The sequence below is a fragment of the Urocampus carinirostris genome, chromosome 2 (genome assembly GCF_059441175.1).
Source record: "Urocampus carinirostris isolate Australia breed hairy pipefish chromosome 2, RoL_Ucar_1.0, whole genome shotgun sequence".
Classification (NCBI taxonomy): Eukaryota; Metazoa; Chordata; class Actinopteri; order Syngnathiformes; family Syngnathidae; genus Urocampus; species Urocampus carinirostris.
The window spans coordinates 16581937-16599797 of NC_142350.1; the positions used below are offsets into that span (position 1 = coordinate 16581937).

Below are 17861 nucleotides of genomic sequence, written 5' to 3' on the forward strand. Positions count from 1 at the left end.
TATGATTTACCTCTCAAACAGCCTATCATAATAAACAATACATATAAATAATATAAATAGAGATAAGCAATGATAAAAAAGAAAAAGTTGAACAGTATACGTTTCTCTTGGTGATTTTTGACCATGATATTAGCTGGACACTCCTTCTAATTAGCATACAATCCAAATTAGCAAAGAACACTGCAGTGAAGAGTAGATACAGATACTGTATATATTTGACTAACAACCCTCCATTTAATCTCCGGTTCATTATTGTTTCTGTTAGAACACAAACAGACGGTGGACCCAGACACGCAACGTTTTTCACACAAGCTTTATTTTACGGGGATGGGGCAGTCATTCGCGTGAACACAAACCCCAGTTATTCGGCGATCGCTGTGCCGAAGAAGTGAGACAGAGAAGTCAGGCAAGGGAAAACATGAAGCCAGAGGCAGACGAGATCGAAACCGGAGAGGACAGACAGGATCAATACTGGATACAGCAGCAAGATACCGGACAGGGCAGGACAGATGGAATCGATACTGGATAGTGGAGACTAGAGCAAGATACCGGACACTACGAGAACAGACACGATCTGTACCGGATAATGGACAGAGTCAAAATACACAAGTTCGTTGACGGACTGACAAGGAGTGAATGAGAGCACTGAGTTTAAATAGGAGGGAAGCCAATCAGGAAACGAGCAGCAGCTGGCGCCAAACGGGTGGGCCCAAGTGAGGACAATGGGCAACCGTGACAGTTTCTTTGTTTGCTATTATAAAGATAATTGGGGAAATATATAAAAGCACAATAGTGACTATTTTGGTTAACTAAATAACAATGACCTACTGTGCATTTAAATAGTCTCTAAGGGGCTAGTCAACTACATCATAACCAAATACAAATTAGAACAAAATCCATCTTGCAACAGATTATTTTTCACTGTGAGAGTTGCAGAACACCTTTAGTGCTGACTCCTTATATTCCGTCTGAATCGGCCAAAGCTGCACCAATTGAGACTAGAGTAGAGATACAAAACTGCTGCAAACAACCTGCGGTGATTTCACTGCTGCAGTAAAAAGCTTTTGTTTTCCCTCCCCGACTCGCCAATATTTCCCAGATAAAATCTTATCTGTGGAGCTGAGATTGACTTCAAATGGCTGAGGTGATAAGAAATTGCGCTTCATTTTTCCTTATACGGTATGCTGGTTTCAGGACCATGGCCAGTGACCTAAACATGAGCTGCCAGTTGATGCTTCATTTGATCCATTACATCGACTCTATATATCTTTTTTTTTGTACATCTCATAATCGAGTGATGTAACCAAGGACAAACGTTTCTCACAATTATCCAGTGATGGGTGAATTATGGCCGAGCACTCGAGGAAAGCTGCGGCTTCTGATATGGTTCAGCGGGCATTGGAGTGAACTTTGGCACTGGCTGTTGTATTTGCCTGTATACAGTATTAAGGCCTTAAAGCAGGGGTCAGGAACCTATGGCTCGGGAGCCATATATGGCTCTTTTGATGATGGCATCTGGCTCTCTAAAAATTTCTGAACGAAACAAATCAATCAATAATAATAATAAAGTCAGAAAAAAACATGTCAAAAAAAAAAAATACACACATTTTAATTTGTATATATTTTCGGAAGCCGTTTACAGATGGCGATTATGCCAAATCATTCATGCTTGATGTGGCCAACGAGCTTTTTGACGACTTAAGGGATAAAGATGAACCAATCAAACGGATAAAAGATATGCCTCTTTCAGCAAGAACTGTGCACGATCGTGCCATCATGATGTCGAATCAAGTGGAGAAAAAACAAGTGAATGACATAAATGCAGCGGAGTTTCTTTCCCTCGCTTTGGATGAATCAACAGATGTCAGTCATTTATCCCAGTTCAGTATTATTGCACGCTATGTTGACGGTGACTCGCTGCGTGAGGAAAGTCTTGCCGTTTTGCCACTGAAAGGGACATCGAGAGGAGAGGATTTATTCAAGTCTTTCATGGAGTTTGCAAATGAAAAGAATCTACCAATGGATAAACTTATTTCTGTGTGTACCGAAGGTGCTCCGTGCATGGTGGGGAAAAACAGAGGATTTGTAGCGCTGCTTCGTGAGCAGGAGAACAGACCCATCCTCAGCTTCCACTGTATTCTACATCAGGAGGCACTTTGTGCGCAAATGTGTGACAAGCAGCTTGATGACGTGATGTCACTGGTCATTCGGGTGGTCAACTTTATTGTTGCCCGAGCTTTAAACGATCGCCAGTTTAAAGCACTGTTGGATGAAGTGGAGAATAATTATCCCGGTCTTGTTTTGCACAGTAATGTGCGTTGGCTGTCAAGAGGGAAGGTGCTTAGCTGTTTTGCAGCTTGCCTGAGCGAAATACGGACTTTTCTTCAAATGAAAGGCATTGAGTATCCCCAGCTAGCGGACACTGAGTGGCTCCTCAAGTTTTATTATCTTGTGGACATGACTGGACATCTGAACCATCTCAATGTGAAAATGCAAGGCATTGGAAATACAGTCTTATCCCTTCAACAGGCAGTCTTTGCATTTCAAAACCAGCTGGAAATCTTTACTGCGGATATTGAGACTGGTCGTTTACTACACTTTAAAAAACTGAAAGTATTTAAAGATGAGTGCACAGCAAGTGACTCCCCTGAACATGTTGATCTCCATCAGCTCGCAGTTTTCACATCTTCTCTCCTGACGTCATTCAAAGCACGCTTTGGGGACTTTCGTGAGCACACTATTCTTTTTCAATTCATCACTCATCCGCACGAGTGTGATTTGGAAAAAGTAAAGCTGAGTTTCATCCCCAATGTCTCTGTCAGAGATTTTGAAGTAGAAGTTGCTGACCTGAAGGCCACAGACATGTGGGTTAATAAGTTCAAGTCACTGAATGAAGATTTGGAAAGCCTTGCACGAGAACAAGCAGAGCTGGCAGGCAAACACAAATGGACAGACATGGACAGACTTCAGCGCGCAGACCAGCTGATTGTCAAAACCTGGATCGCGCTTCCCGTCACGTACAAAACACTTCAGCGTGTGAGTCTTGCTGTATTGACCATGTTTGGATCTACGTATGCATGCGAACAGTCGTTCTCACAGCTAAAACACATCAAAACCAACCTGCGATCACGTTTAAAAGATGGAAGCCTAAACGCCTGCATGAAGCTGAACCTTACCACCTATCAACCGGACTACAAAGCCATCAGCAAAACCATGCAACACCAAAAGTCGCATTACTAGTAAGTCAGAAGTACTTTTCTTATTAATAAATACCTTTGATTTTATTTTGAATAACATGTTATAACAGAGACTTATTATAATATATATATTGTAGGTCTTCTTTGATTTAGATAAGAAATTGCTGACCTGAGGGCCTCAGACAGCGGTGAACAAGCTGAGCGGGCAAGTAAACATGGACAGATATGAATAAAACCTCAGCCTGCAGACCAGTTGATTGTTATAATTATAAATAATTGTTAGTTTTTGTTATTAACTTACAATGTTGTTCAAAATAAATTCTGTCTTATTATACTATAAACTCGTTGATTTGCTACTTCCATTTAGCTGTTTTTGGTATTAAAATATATATATGGCTCTCCTAGGATTAGATTTTAAAATTTGTTTTTTTTCGGATCTTCCAGCAAAAAAGGTTCCGACCCCTGCCTTAAAGGGACACTGTGTAATACTTGACCAATCAGTGTCGCTGTATTGTGAAGTGCAACTGAAAACGAGTGTAAAATACACAATGTCCCTTTCAAGAGAAAGACTTGAATCACTGTATATATACCATTTGGGGAATGTTTATTATTAAAGCAAGCTACTAGGGATTTGTAAATTCAAATAGATCAGGGGACATTGGATAAACATGGCACCAAGCAATAGTTTAGACATTAACACTAAAGGCCCGGTCACACAGCCTTTCACGGGCGTATCGAGGCTGAATCACGGCCAGAAATTTCTGCCCGTGAAGCAGACGCTGTTGGACGCTTTGAGATCGCGATACAGACGAGATACAGCCGTGCTTTACACGCGGTAAGAAATTCACACGCGGTTGGCCGTGCGAAAAAGTTTTGCGCTGCTCAAAACTTTAGACCACGGGTAACCGCGGGCGGCACACGTGGTACACACGAGGTAAAGACGCGGTACGAACGTGCTAGGACGTGCTACGGCCGCGGCCAAGACGTGGTTACACGCGGGTTGGACGCGAAATTTTAGCGGGTAATCGCTGGCGGAGCACGGTCATAGCACGTTTGTTCTGCGCCTGTATCACGGTGTTATCACGTGCATTAGCGTGTGTACTGCGTGTAAGCACGGTCAAACGCGATGCAGCCGCGGTTACCCGCGATAAGGACGCACAACAGTCGCCGGCGTCTGTTTCGCGGGCATAACACGGGTAAACAGCGGGTTTAGCCAATTTTGCACATTTTCCACGGGCAGAAATTTCTGGCCGTGATTCAGCCTCAATACGCCCGTGAAAACCTATGTGACCGGGCCTTGATGGGCGATTATATTGACATTATATTGGTGGGAAATGTGCAAATTTGTGATGCGTTGACTCCCATTACCATTGGAAATACCCTAACTTCCAAAAGTAATCGATGTCTTTTCGTGATTACCGATGTCAGAACCAGAACAGGAGGAGGACCCAGATGCGTATCGTTTCTCACACAAGCTTTATTTTACGGGAATGGGGCAGTCATCCACATTAACAAAAACACCAGTGATTCGGGGATCGCTGCGCGGAAGAAGTCTGGCGTGAAACAACAGGAAGCCAGAGGCCGACGAGATCAATACCAGTTACACGAACAGATACCGGACAGGACGGGACAGACAGGATAGATAGCAGATACAGGAGACTGGAGACAGAGATCAGACAGGACAAGACAGTCGCGATCAATACTAGACACTGGAGATCGATATCAAACAGGACGAGATAGAAGGGAACGATACCTGATACTGGAGATTGTAGCAAGGTATCAGACAGGGCGGGACAGACGGGACCGATACCAGACACTGGAGACAGGAGTCCAATATTAAACAGGACGAGATAGACGAGAATGATACCAGACACTGGAGACTGGAGACCGATATCACACAGGACGGGATCGATACCGGACAGGATACACAAGCAGGATACCGGACAGAGTCAAAACACACGCCTTGCGGGTGCAGAGGTTCATTGACGGACTGACAAAGGGTGAGTGAGAGCACTGAGCTTAAAGAGGAAGGAAGCCAATCAATCAATGAGCCGCAGCTGGCGCAAAACGGGCGGGGCCAATTGGGGGCAATGGGCAACCGTGACAACTGATAAATTAAATACCAGGGTCAAAGACTTAAAAATAAAAGAAATAGTGTGTCAATAACACAGAATCACCATGTGATAACAGAAAATTTCAATGATTTTTGCTTCATCAAAATCTACTGTTTGAAGTGATATTGGGTATTATTTAGCGCCTCCTGGTGGAACAAAACCTTGGTTTGTTAAAATATGCAATATCCTTTTGAATGACAAGTAATACCACACAAACTATCATATCATATGCACTTAACAAAAAAAACCCTCACGTCAAGGAATGTGTGTTTATTTTACTTAACATAAGGCTCACCTAGAAGGAGCCTATATGATTTATCTCCATCTCAGGGTAAAGGGTACCCCTAAAAACTAAAAACCTTGTTAAAGGCTGGTCAGATTAATGAGTAGAAAAATGTATCTTTGAAATTTTTGGGAGTTTGTATTATTCCTTGTTCTTTGTAGCTCTTGTTTTTGGTTGCAAAACACAATACAGTGACATCTAGTGGTGAAATATTACACACTGTCCATTTAAGAAACTTTGCAATAGTTGTTAAATTTATAACCTCAATCTCACTATTCAGCAAATTTTCAAATTGTCCATTTTCTAATTGATTAATAAATTAAATCACTTTGAGTCCTGAATCCATTTTGAATGAAACATTTGTGTTTCTTTTTCCCAACTTTAGCCAAACAGCTGGATGAGCTTCATTATGTGGTTTGTGGGTTTTGCTCATATGCATGCTCCGCTTCCCTAGCAAAGCAATCATCAGCTGTCAACTTGCGTGGTTTGAAACCATCAGTCAAAAGCGGGCCCCCCTTTACCTAATGATGCAGGAGAGGCGGAATGGGAGGGCACGGTTAGCTCTGATTGGATGCAGGGAACCTAACTCGATCGTGTACCCACCGCTTATATCGAAAGCGCTCCCCTCCATAAGATTTAAAACCCTGGTGGTGTCATGCATATTTTATCCTTCAACAAACAAGGTCGTGGCATCCATCACTCATCTCGCGGCGACACCTTTGCTAAGACATAGAAACCGATGGATGAAAGGAGAGTGTGGTACGATACTGACTGTTTATGGCTTGAATTTGTTTGATAAGGTTTGACAAATGATTCACGCTAGCTGTGTGGCAACATATAACAAATCAGCAAAGATTTGCAAAAAACAAACGTAATAAGGCTGTGTTACAAAGGAACGTCTTCCTAAAACGAAATTACTTTTCTCAGTAACAAGTACTGTAACACGTTATTCATAAAATGTACTCTTTTCATAGTTACATGGTACGTTGCTGCATGATTTCAGCCACTTAATAAATGCAAATTAAGAATCATTATGCCCCATGTTTGCAGAGCATTTTTGTATCACCCACATTGTCACACATACTGCCTCACATACATAAACGGTGTTTATGTTTACCTAAAAAAGGTTGAAATGATTATGGCATGAGTATGAGAATGGTGAATTTCTCCACGTAAATACTTGAATCTAAGCAGAATTCAAAACTATACAAATGATTACTTAATCAGAGAGCCAGTTTATATGGGCAAGTGATGTAAACATGGACAGCACCTAGAAATGGAGGAGATATTCAAATGGTTGGAAGCTTAGCACCAAAATGGATATGGAGTGTTTATTTCAAAGCTTTCCTATATCGCACAAGCCACCAACTCGCCATCCGCCCAGAGACTGGGAGGTCCCTGGTTCCAGCCTTGACCTAGTCAGACCTAAGACTTACAACATTGATACCTATTGTCTCTCTGATTGCCGCTCGGTATGAGGTGAACTGTAAAGAGAAGAATATTGCAAGAGCCAATAAATATGAAGGCTTCGCTGCATCTACATGTTGGTGTACACTATTTATTTTATTTATGGTATTGCGTGTCTATTTAAAAGCTGTGAAGGGGTCTGCTTTTATTCGAGTATGTACAGTAATGTGTAAATAGAGTTACCTTTATGATTTCAGTATCATATGAAATGGTGGTGAACTAACTATATCCGTCTTGAAAAAGATTTGCAAACAGGACAGTCGCCATCTGCATAGACAAAATTATGCCACCAAAAAAATAAACCTTCGACTATGCTCCAACTACAGCGCCATCAGTCTCATCAGCCATGGAAGTAAAAGTATGCTAAAGGTCCGACTGAAGAGACTGAAACCACTAGCTATAAAAATCGTAGCCAAAAAACATGTTTCAGGGAGGGAAGGAAAATCGCAAAACAGATTTTTAATCCGCGCATCATAAGCTAAAAGTTTAAACAACACCACTGAATCCTCCATCACGTCGTTGTGGATATCAAGAAAGGCCTGCAGATTTTGGCAAGCCGCCTTGTGGGGCCACCATGCGTGAGTACAAAATGGGCTAATAACTAATTCAGACCATTGAACAGCTGTACGCCAATTCCATCAGTTTGGTGCTGACGGATTGTACCATTGGAGTGTGGTTTCAAACCACAGTTTGTGTAAGACAAGGCTGAATTCCCTCCTCAACATTATTCAACACCTTCCTGGAGAAGATCATGGACAATGCTAAAGACCAACATGAGGGTACAGACAGCATTGGGGGACATAACGTTACTAACCTTTATTTTGCTGATGATGTTGTCGGATTGGCAGGAGAAGAACAGGAACTCAGAGATCTGGTCAATTGCCTGGACAGCACATCAAGCCGGTATGGGATGAAAATAAGCTCAGAAAAAAACAAAAGTAATAACCAACAACCCTCTAGGTATCACCACAAACATCATCATCATTCACCAAGATCTTGAACCTGTCACGAAATCATAAATCTATGAGCTGTCATATCAGAAGAGGGGTTAGAACCAATAATCTTGGCCAGGGTAGCTGAAACCCCAGCTATACTTTCCAGTCGTAAACTCATCAGGAGAGACAAAGACAAAGCAGTGACATAAAAAAATCAGACACCAGGGAGCCATCTTCCTCTACTTGTGAGTCATGAAGTCCCACAGCAAACCTGGAAAGGGAGCTCCAGGCAATGAAGATGCAATGCTACAGTGAACTTCTAGGCTTCAGCTTAAAACTCCATGTGACAAACCAAACAGTGCATAACACCATCAGAGGGTACATTGGACACTACCAAGAACTGTTGTCAGTTGTGCACGGATGAAAACTGCAGTGATGGCTTTAGCTGTGTGGCCACACATGAATCAGCAATGATTTCCCAAATGCCAACATAATGAGCTACTCATTGGATTGATCGTGTAATCAGCTTCATGTGCACAATATTTCTATACAAATATACAGCAACCATAGCGGATGAACTAGGCAATTAGTTGAATTTCAAACTCGAAGGAAAACAGCATCCCCTCAATGCAAAAACACAGCAGAGGATGGGGACGTGTCTATGTGATTTATCTCCAATGAGGTTTTGAGGGTGAGCCTTCCAAAGTCACCAGAGACCAAATTGTACACCTCCACAAGGCTGGAAAGGGCTACGTAGCAATTGCCAAGCAGCTTGGTGAAAAAAGGTCCACTGTTGGAGCAATCATTAGTAAATGGAAGAATCTAAACATGACGGTCAAGTTCAATCAGAGTGGAGCCCCATGCAATATATCACCTTGTGGGGTCTCAATGATTCAAACAAAGGTGAGGAATGAGCCCGGAACTACACAATAGGAGTTGGTTTATAACTTGAAAAGAGCCGGGACCACCGTTTCCAAGGATACTGTAGAGAATACACTAAGACGTCATGATTCAATATCGTGCATGGCACGAAAGGTTCCCCTGCTCATACCAGTACATGTCAAGGCCCGTCTTAAGTTTGCATATGACCATTTGGATGATACAGAGGAGTCATTAGATAATGTTTTGTGGTCAGATGAGACCAAAATACAACTTTTGATCATAATTCCACTAAGCGTGTTTGGAGGAAGAATGAAGAGTACAATCCGAAGAGCACCATCCCTACAGTGAAGAACAGTAGTGGTAGCATCATATTTTGAGTGTGTTTTTCTGCACATCGGACAAGACGAGTGCATCACATTAAAGAGAGGATGACTGGGGCAGTGTATTGTGAGATTTTGGCGAACAACCTTCTTCCCTCAGTCAGAGCATTGAAGATGGGCCCTGGCTGGGTATTCTCACAGTGGACCAACGGTGAAAGTTTCAGACACCACCGTGATTTAGAAGTGGGAGAAATATATATAAATATATATATATATATATATATATATATATATATATATATATATATATATATATATATATATATATATATATATATATATATATATATATATATACGGTATATAGATTATATTATTTCGTATTATAGTATGGTATTTTTTATAGTATTTTGGGCAATTTTTTTCACTATTGAAAAACAATTGCCTGTACTCCGAAAATCAAACAAAAATAATATATTTTGATGGAAAAAATACATTTAAAAATAATACAAATATTCAATATATAAAAATAAATTAAAGCACAATTTGATATTTGAGAAAAAGACCAATTTTTTTCTTTGTGTATCGTGGTGGATTATTTATTGTTATTTTTTATTATGAAGGGGATTATTTGTATTATTTAGTATCTCCTAATGTAAAATAACATAATGTATTAAAACAAATTATCCATCCATCCATTACCTGCACCGCTTACCCTCAGGAGGGTCGCGTGGGTGCTGGAGCCCATGCCAGCAATCATCGGGCAGTGGGCAGGGGACACCCTGAACTGGTTGCCAGCCAATCGCTGGGCACACAGGGACAGACAATTCGCTCGCTCATTCACACCTAGGGAAAAATTGGACCGGCCAATTAACCTGAAATACGTGTTTTTGGAATGTGGGAAGAAACTGGAGTGCCCGGAGGAAACCCACGCAAGCACAGGAAGAACATGCAAACTCCGCACAGGAGGTTCCATCTCACAACCTCAGAACCGTGCCGCACATGCACTAACCACTGCGCCGTCGTGCTGCCCTAAAACAAATTATATTGATTTAAATAATAAGGAAACATACATTAATTATTATATAAACGTACATCTGTTAAAATACTTGTAGGTGAAGACATTTGCATTCATTTAACATACAGTCTCACATCATAGGATCTAACATCCTTTTTTGCCATCTTGCTGTTACGGGTACCCCTAAAAACCAAAAACCTTTTGAAATCCTGTTCAAAATAACAAGAAGGAAAAGGGTTTGCTTAGGTCACTTTGAGTCTCCGTAGTGAGTATTCCTCCTTGTACTTTTTAGGACATTTTTTCGGTTAGCAATATCTGGTGGGCGGAAATAACACACTGTCTCTTTAAGTGAAAGTAGTCATGTTAATACCCATCTGTTGCATGCAGTTGGTGGTTCTTGCTTAAATGGTGTGACTTAATTCTTACAACTGAAGGGAGATCCTCGATTGTGAAATGTTGCACCTTAAGCATTGGTGGGTTTAGGCACAGGAGTGGTGGGCAGGGGCATTTTTACCGTGTCACATTGTTGCTTGGAGGGGGGTCTTGCCCAGGGAGTCATTTAGTGGAGAACCGCCCCTGCGTTGAAAAATAGACCAGAGTTTCAACCTGTAACGTTTTAAAGCACAGTAGAGAAATATAATTTAAATAGTAAATGGATACTATTTGAATAACAGCATTCACTATTGCATTTCATGTTTATATGCGAATGCGGGGATTCAAATAGGTGTTTTCATTGCAATTGGCTGGAATCGTGTTGCGCTTACGGGTAAAAACGTCAGGTCCATTAAAAGAAAAACGGTTCCTCCTAAACCTACCAAATTCTGTAAGTCATCCTTTTCGTTTCTGGCTGATACGGCTTTGTTGATAGGTGGTTTGCGCTATCTTGTGGTAAAATGAGAGATTACATCACCACTGATTTATTTGTTTTTTCGAATCATAGAGGATCAATGAATGAATGAATGAACCAATCACTGAATCAATCAATCAAATAATCTGTATTTGTATGTGTAGCTGCAGTAGCAAGATGCCGGACAAATATCTCAGCTACCTCTACAAAATGCTCATGCTCATGTTATGTAAAACAAATGTAAATTTGTAGACCTTTTAGGATTCAAGACAACAGGATAACTCACACATATGGCAGTTTATGTATTCTTGCTAATTTTTTCATCTATATTTTTCTTAGATAATGAAGTTTTAATTTCACCACCGAGAGGTGCTAAATAATACATACGGACCCCTTTACAATTAATTCCCAGCACCAGTTTCATCACTTTTTTCAGGCTTAAACTATAATGTTGCCTGAATTGACCGTATATAGGAGGATTTGCTGTCACTGTGGTTCAGGAGGTAATACAGTTCAGGTTATTCGTATTGATTGTATTTTTTTTCATAATTTTGAATTTGAACATATATTCAATCTGTTTTCCGAGTTTAACAATAGAAAACTTACAAAACATAGTTGAAAAAAGAAAATAGTATCTGCCAGTGGGGGGGAAATATTTTTAACTACATTTCAAAAGTAATAATTATTTAATTCAACACATGAGGAAAAATAAAAATAAAAAAAATAGTTAGCTGCTGCCACCGACTGATATGGATGAATGTTAAAGTTATTAAGCTGATCACTGGAAGAAAAATATATACTGAACAAGGGCATGTTTTTTTTTTTATTTTTTGCTTGGATAAGATTGGAAGAATTCCTGTGGCACACTAGACAAGGTCTCATGACACAGTAGCGGCCTCGGGACACTTGTTGAAAACACTGACGTAAAAGACAAATGAGGAAAAAAAACATCACTTTGGTTGCCCCCAAATTTGGAGCTTTGGAGCAACAGTCTTCTAACTTGAGGGCAAGTCCGTCCCATTTCCTGGACAGAGTTCCTGAGGGGAGGGCCCAAGTGAACTCGGAAGCATGGGAAAATTCTCCTCCCTTGATTTTTTTTTCCGATGACAAATCTTTTTTTAAAAAAGCCCAAAACGAGTCTGAGGCTCAATTTAGAGAGGAAGCCAGGAGACTGAGACGTTCTACGAGAGAGAAAGGTAAAAACTGGAAATCTTAATGTTTCATCATTTCAGATTTATGAGAATATTTTCAAGTCATGACATTTATGTTTAAAAATTATTATTTTTTGCATGAATGGGATAGACCTTATTTACGTGTTATTATAACAACATACGCAGGGCCGGCATTAAAATGTGAAAAATAATAAAGCAGCTAAGAAGAAATGTCAAAACTCATAAGTAAATCAATAATTCTTTTGCAGGGTATCTAATTGTTATTTAAATTAGAATTGTCTTGACTGTCATTTATATCAACGGTGTGAAACATTGTATGCAACCAGAATAAACATGGCACAATTCACACATATATATATATATATATATATATATATATATATATATATATATATATATATATATATATATATATATATATATATATATATATATATATATATATATATATATATATATATATATATATATATATATATATATATAAGATAATAATATAATAATATAATATAATATAATATAATATAATATAATATAATATAATATATTACTATAAATATCTATGAAACCGCTATTTTCATCAGTATGATTTTATATTTGTAAATTTGTGGTTGTTGCTGTTCTGTTATTATAATATTGTTATCATTTGTATTTTAATGTTTATCACAGTGTCCATTTTTTGGAACTTTATTTAAATGCATTTTATTCTACGTTATATTGGGTATTTTTGTATTCTACATATCTTATTTTATTTTCTAACATGCGTATACTGCTGGAAATGACTTTTCCTATGGGGATGAATAAAGTATCTATCTATCTATCTATCTATCTATCTATCTATCTATCTATCTATCTATCTATCTATCTATCTATCTATCTATCTATCTATCTATCTATCCATCCATCTATCCATCTATCTATCTTTCTATTTCTTTATTAATTTCGCCCTCTATCTAACCCTCTATCTACCCCTCTACCAAATCTATCCATCTTTCCATCTATCTATACTCAATCAAACAACAGCCATAGTTCCAAATACCTCAGATTAAGATTCTCTAGGTTAGTGATTTTGAACCACTGTGCCGCGGCACACTAGTGTGCCTTGAGAGATCGTCAGGTGTGCCGTGAGAAATTATCCAATGTCACTTTTTAAAATTTAAAATTTTGTAAAACATTTATGAATCATTTTCTGCAAATATTATGTCATTGTCAAGTGTCTGTGCAATAAAAACAGGGGGCATTATAAATTATATTGTAATTAAACATACTGTTCAGTGTCATTTTATAAAAAATTTGGTCAGTGGTATGCCGCACATTTTTTCCAATGTGAAAAACGTGCCCTGGCTCAAAAAAAAGGTTGAAAAACACTGCTCTAGGCAATGTGTGAGAGTTTGCCATTCAATGTTCTCAATTTGTACCACTCCTGAAATAACGCAAACATATCAAGTCACAAGTGTCACAGTGGTCTTTCCAGTAACCCCCTTCTCACAGGATGTTTACTCAGATGTATGCGTGTGTGTGTGTGTGTGTGGGTGAGTGTCACTAACAAACTACTGTGTCATTATCATTAAGCAGCCACCTCCCGCCATTTCGTTTCAAGTCACAACGCAATTAGCGCAATCATTTTACAACCAAATTAAGATTCTCTCTGAAGTACTGATTAGTCCTCATTTTGGTGGAATGCCGCTGCTGCGATGTGAACACCATTTCTGTGCTGCATAGTTTTTTCTTTTTTTGTGAGAGCAGATCCCTTGTTTTGGACCATGCAACAAGACTATGATCATGGAAGAAGCAATAGGGAGGGAAGAAATAGACCATAAACCAGTAATCGTACAGGGAGAGATTGTGCGTGCATGGAATTTAATACAGCGGTATAATTACAGACTCATGTATTCCAAGTTCTTGTTAAATGGTGCCGAAATTGAATGCAGGTTTGGTGTTAATTGTTAATGTCTTGGCAAATGCAGACGTAAATGCTTTTAATGACTGGAACAAAAGTTAAAAAAAAAGAAAGAAAACATACTTTGAAAACCTTCTTTGAAAACAAAGAACAGATTGTATTATTTAGCATTTTAAAATGAGCTTTTGTTTTTAGTTGGACGTGGCTTATTTGTAACATTATTGACCAGACATGGGACCAAGTCACACATGTGCAAGTCTCAAGTAAGTCTCAAGTCTTCACCTTCAAGTCCCAAGTAAGTCCCAAGTATTTTTTTCTTGGGCAAGTCAAGTCACAAGTCAAGTCCCGAGTCTTAGATTGCCAAGTCCAAGTCAAGTCACAAGTCATAAAAACAGCGACTCGAGTCGACTCGAGTCCAAGTCACTAAGTCTCAAGTCCCCATGTCTGTTATTGACCACACCCAGATGGTGGAAAACATGAGAAAATGGTTATTTGATAACGACTAACGTATTAAATGCATGTAAAAATCAACACAAACATTTGAAAACATTTTTATTTGTTTACAAACGTGCAATGAAAACCCAAGACACAAAAGTTCAATCTCGGTTTTATGAGGCCAAGATATTGAAGTGTATGTAAATCTGCTCTGGTCCAATAAAAATCAAGTTGGACTTTTTGATATATCATAAACAGAACAAAACAGCAGTCGATGTTAGTACGCAACATTTTGCTAGCGAAAAGAAAAACAACAATGCATCATGATAAGCCTTTTAAAACATCTTAACTTCACTTGGTACATGTCAATAGCACTTTAAAAAAGTGTCCTCTTTTTTCCTGGTCTTTAGAAGTCAAATGTCAGGAAAAATTACTAGGACGTCTGAAACTTGTTAAGTCTGTAAACTTTAACGGTAAATAGAGATTAATAGAGCTGTCAGTGGCACTGTACGGTATATGTTAAACAGTGGCAGTAATTTTAGGACTCTCAAATTTGTTTTTCTTCATTTTCAGTGTTTCCAAGATCAAAAGTAAGGAAAAGAGCATCTGAAGTTTATGTTATCTTTGATATGGATCTCAAAAGAAAACCCCTTGATGTCACTATATGATGCAGTGCAACTGGAAATGAGTGCTATACAGCAAAAAAAAGAATACAAACTACATAGACTCTTTGACCAAAACAAACAAAGTTTTTGCTTTTTTTTAAATGCGTGAAGTCTTTGTTTTTTTACATTTAGGAGACGCTATATAGTACACACTCTCCCTTTAAACGGTAGAATGTGTGATAAGGCTTCTCAGTGCTGTTTCTTTGTTTCCTGTTCTTTCTCAAATATCGTAGGTCAAACGTCAGGAAAAGGTGACCAGAAAGTCTGAAATCTTTGCAGTTTTTACACTTCAAAAGATAAATGAAATGAATATTTGACGTATGTAGCCGTCAATGGCACTTAATGTGTTAGACAGTGGCATGTGTAAGATCCCCAAAATAAGTTCCTCTTCTTCTTCTTCCCTGTTCCTTGTCATTCAAGGATCGGAGGATGTCCAGAGCTGACTGGTCATTTCTGGAGCACTTGCTGGAGGAGGGTCAGGAGTATTCGACAGGGATCGGTCGCATCTGGCTCACAGTTCTCTTTCTTTTCCGCATGCTGGTACTCGGCACCGCAGTAGAGTCCACCTGGGATGACGAGCAAGCCGATTTCGTCTGCAACACAAGGCAGCCGGGCTGTACTGCTGTCTGCTATGACAAGGCCTTCCCCATCTCCCACTTCCGCTACTTTGTCCTCCAAGTCATCTTCGTCTCCACGCCGACCATCTTCTACTTCGGATACGTGGCCATACGCTCAAAGAACGAAGATGTCCAGAAAGAGAAGGTGGGAGAACCTGGGGTAAGGGGTTCTCTGAGTCTGGATAACCAGAACGTGGAGAACAACAAAAACTGTGGTTCTCAGAAAGTAAGCCATGCCGAGAGGAGCTCGCCCGAAGCTCCGAAACTGAAAGGCAAACTCTTATGTGCATACACCTTCAGCATTCTTATCAAAGTTCTCTTCGAGGTTGGTTTCATCCTGGGTCTGTGGTTCCTTTACGACGGCTTCCGAATAGAGGCCAAGTTCGAATGCAATGGATTCCCCTGCCCCCACACGGTGGACTGTTTTGTCTCCCGGCCCACGGAGAAAACCATATTCACCATCTACACACAAGCCATCGCTGCTGTTTCCTTGGTGCTCAACCTCGTCGAGCTCCTCCACCTCTTCCAACTCGCCCTTTCTCACAGGCTCAAGAAACGGTATCGTTCCGAGATCAGGGTAACAGCATTTAAAGTACCAAAGGCCAGACAAGAGGTACCAGAGTCCTGCGGCGGGAGCTTACCGGGGCCCAGCAAGGTTACCGCTTGCACAAACCCTTGCAGTAGCTCTGGTGATATGGTGATAACGCTCAACTGGGAACCGGCAGAGGCCGCAACCGACGCACTTCCGAGCTATACAAACTGTATGGAAGCCATGCGGACTTCCCGTTCCCCAAGAAAGCACTATGAACAGAGGTCAAAGAACAATCACCGAGTGGCGCCCAAACAAAAGCAGTATGTCTAACAGAGACTCAATGAAAGTCTGTTCTGTTATCCAAAGTCCAAAACACTTATTTGCACATGACACTAGAGTCAAAGAGATGCCTAGTAAAGGACAACACTTGCACTGTGAGCCAATTGCCCTTGAGGCAAGAGAGAACTTCAAATATATTCCTGATAATGGGACCTATTTTGGAGTAACCTCTCCCTGAGGCGACCGAAAACTTTACGGTCAGGAGATGCTACAATAAATAGCTTGAAAATGTCCAGGGTGCCGGATGTTATGGGAGCAGGCCAGTAGATTATATAAAAATAAATAAGTTCCCTTGGGAACGTCACTGCCATCCCTAGAATGCTCCCAAGGGAACGATGGTTGCACAGATACGTGCGTATATGCACTTTCTGTTTGGTGATGAGGATTAATGGGAAAGCGGTTAGGTCACAGAAGTGGAACAAAACCATGGGACTTGTGAGGATACAAAATGGAAAACTGTTATGATAGTATTGAAGCAATGTTTCGCAGACCTAATACAAACTTAACCACAGTTTGTACTGCTCTGTCTCACTGGCACCTGGTGGGAAGAAGCATAATAATATCTGGACCTGGATTGGAGAACTGAATGCTTGAAAGAGGTTTGTTCGCAAACAAAGTGGACTAAAGGTGGTACACAATATGCAAACTTATCAACATGTATTTATGTTAAACAGTTTATTTATTGGATAATAAAGTTAAAATGTAATGGAATTGTTTGAAGAACCACTCTGCAGTTTATTGCTGAGGTTTTGAGTTGTTCCTTACCCGTATGTTGGTTTAAGATCAGGTAATGGTGTAATTGTACTCCTGTGAAGTCCTTTGAGACATGTTTGTGATTAAGGGCTATATAAATAAATGTGACTTGACTTGACTTGACTTGACTATTGGGAATATGGTTCAGTCGAGGGCAAAAGCAAACTTATTAGAATAATGTAAAAAATGAATATGGGTATTTCAATGTACAGTGCATATTATTTGACCACTATAAGTCACTATATTAAATCGTGCAATCAAAATTGAGAGCTTAAAAGCACAAGGAAAAATCTTAATTTTATTCTTCCTAGTGCTTTATAGCACTTGTTTCTATTTGCACTACACAATAAAGTGACATCGAGTGGTCAAATAATAATAAGAGTGC

At 39.7% G+C, this 17861-nt stretch overlaps 2 protein-coding genes across 2 annotated transcripts; both read left to right on the forward strand.

Moving 5' to 3' along the window:
* The first annotated feature begins 1665 nt into the window (after positions 1-1665).
* Positions 1666-3240, forward strand: LOC148371199 (general transcription factor II-I repeat domain-containing protein 2-like). Its single transcript, XM_088327563.1, has 2 exons — positions 1666-3034; positions 3140-3240. Exons 1-2 carry the CDS (start codon positions 1666-1668, stop codon positions 3238-3240), a joined length of 1470 nt encoding a protein of 489 aa, XP_088183689.1.
* An 8952-nt stretch (positions 3241-12192) lies between these two features.
* gja4 (gap junction protein alpha 4) lies at positions 12193-17594 on the forward strand. Its single transcript, XM_088329127.1, has 2 exons — positions 12193-12259; positions 15656-17594. Exon 2 carries the CDS (start codon positions 15665-15667, stop codon positions 16712-16714), a length of 1050 nt encoding a protein of 349 aa, XP_088185253.1. The 5' UTR covers positions 12193-12259; positions 15656-15664; the 3' UTR covers positions 16715-17594.
* Positions 17595-17861: the final 267 nt, after the last annotated feature.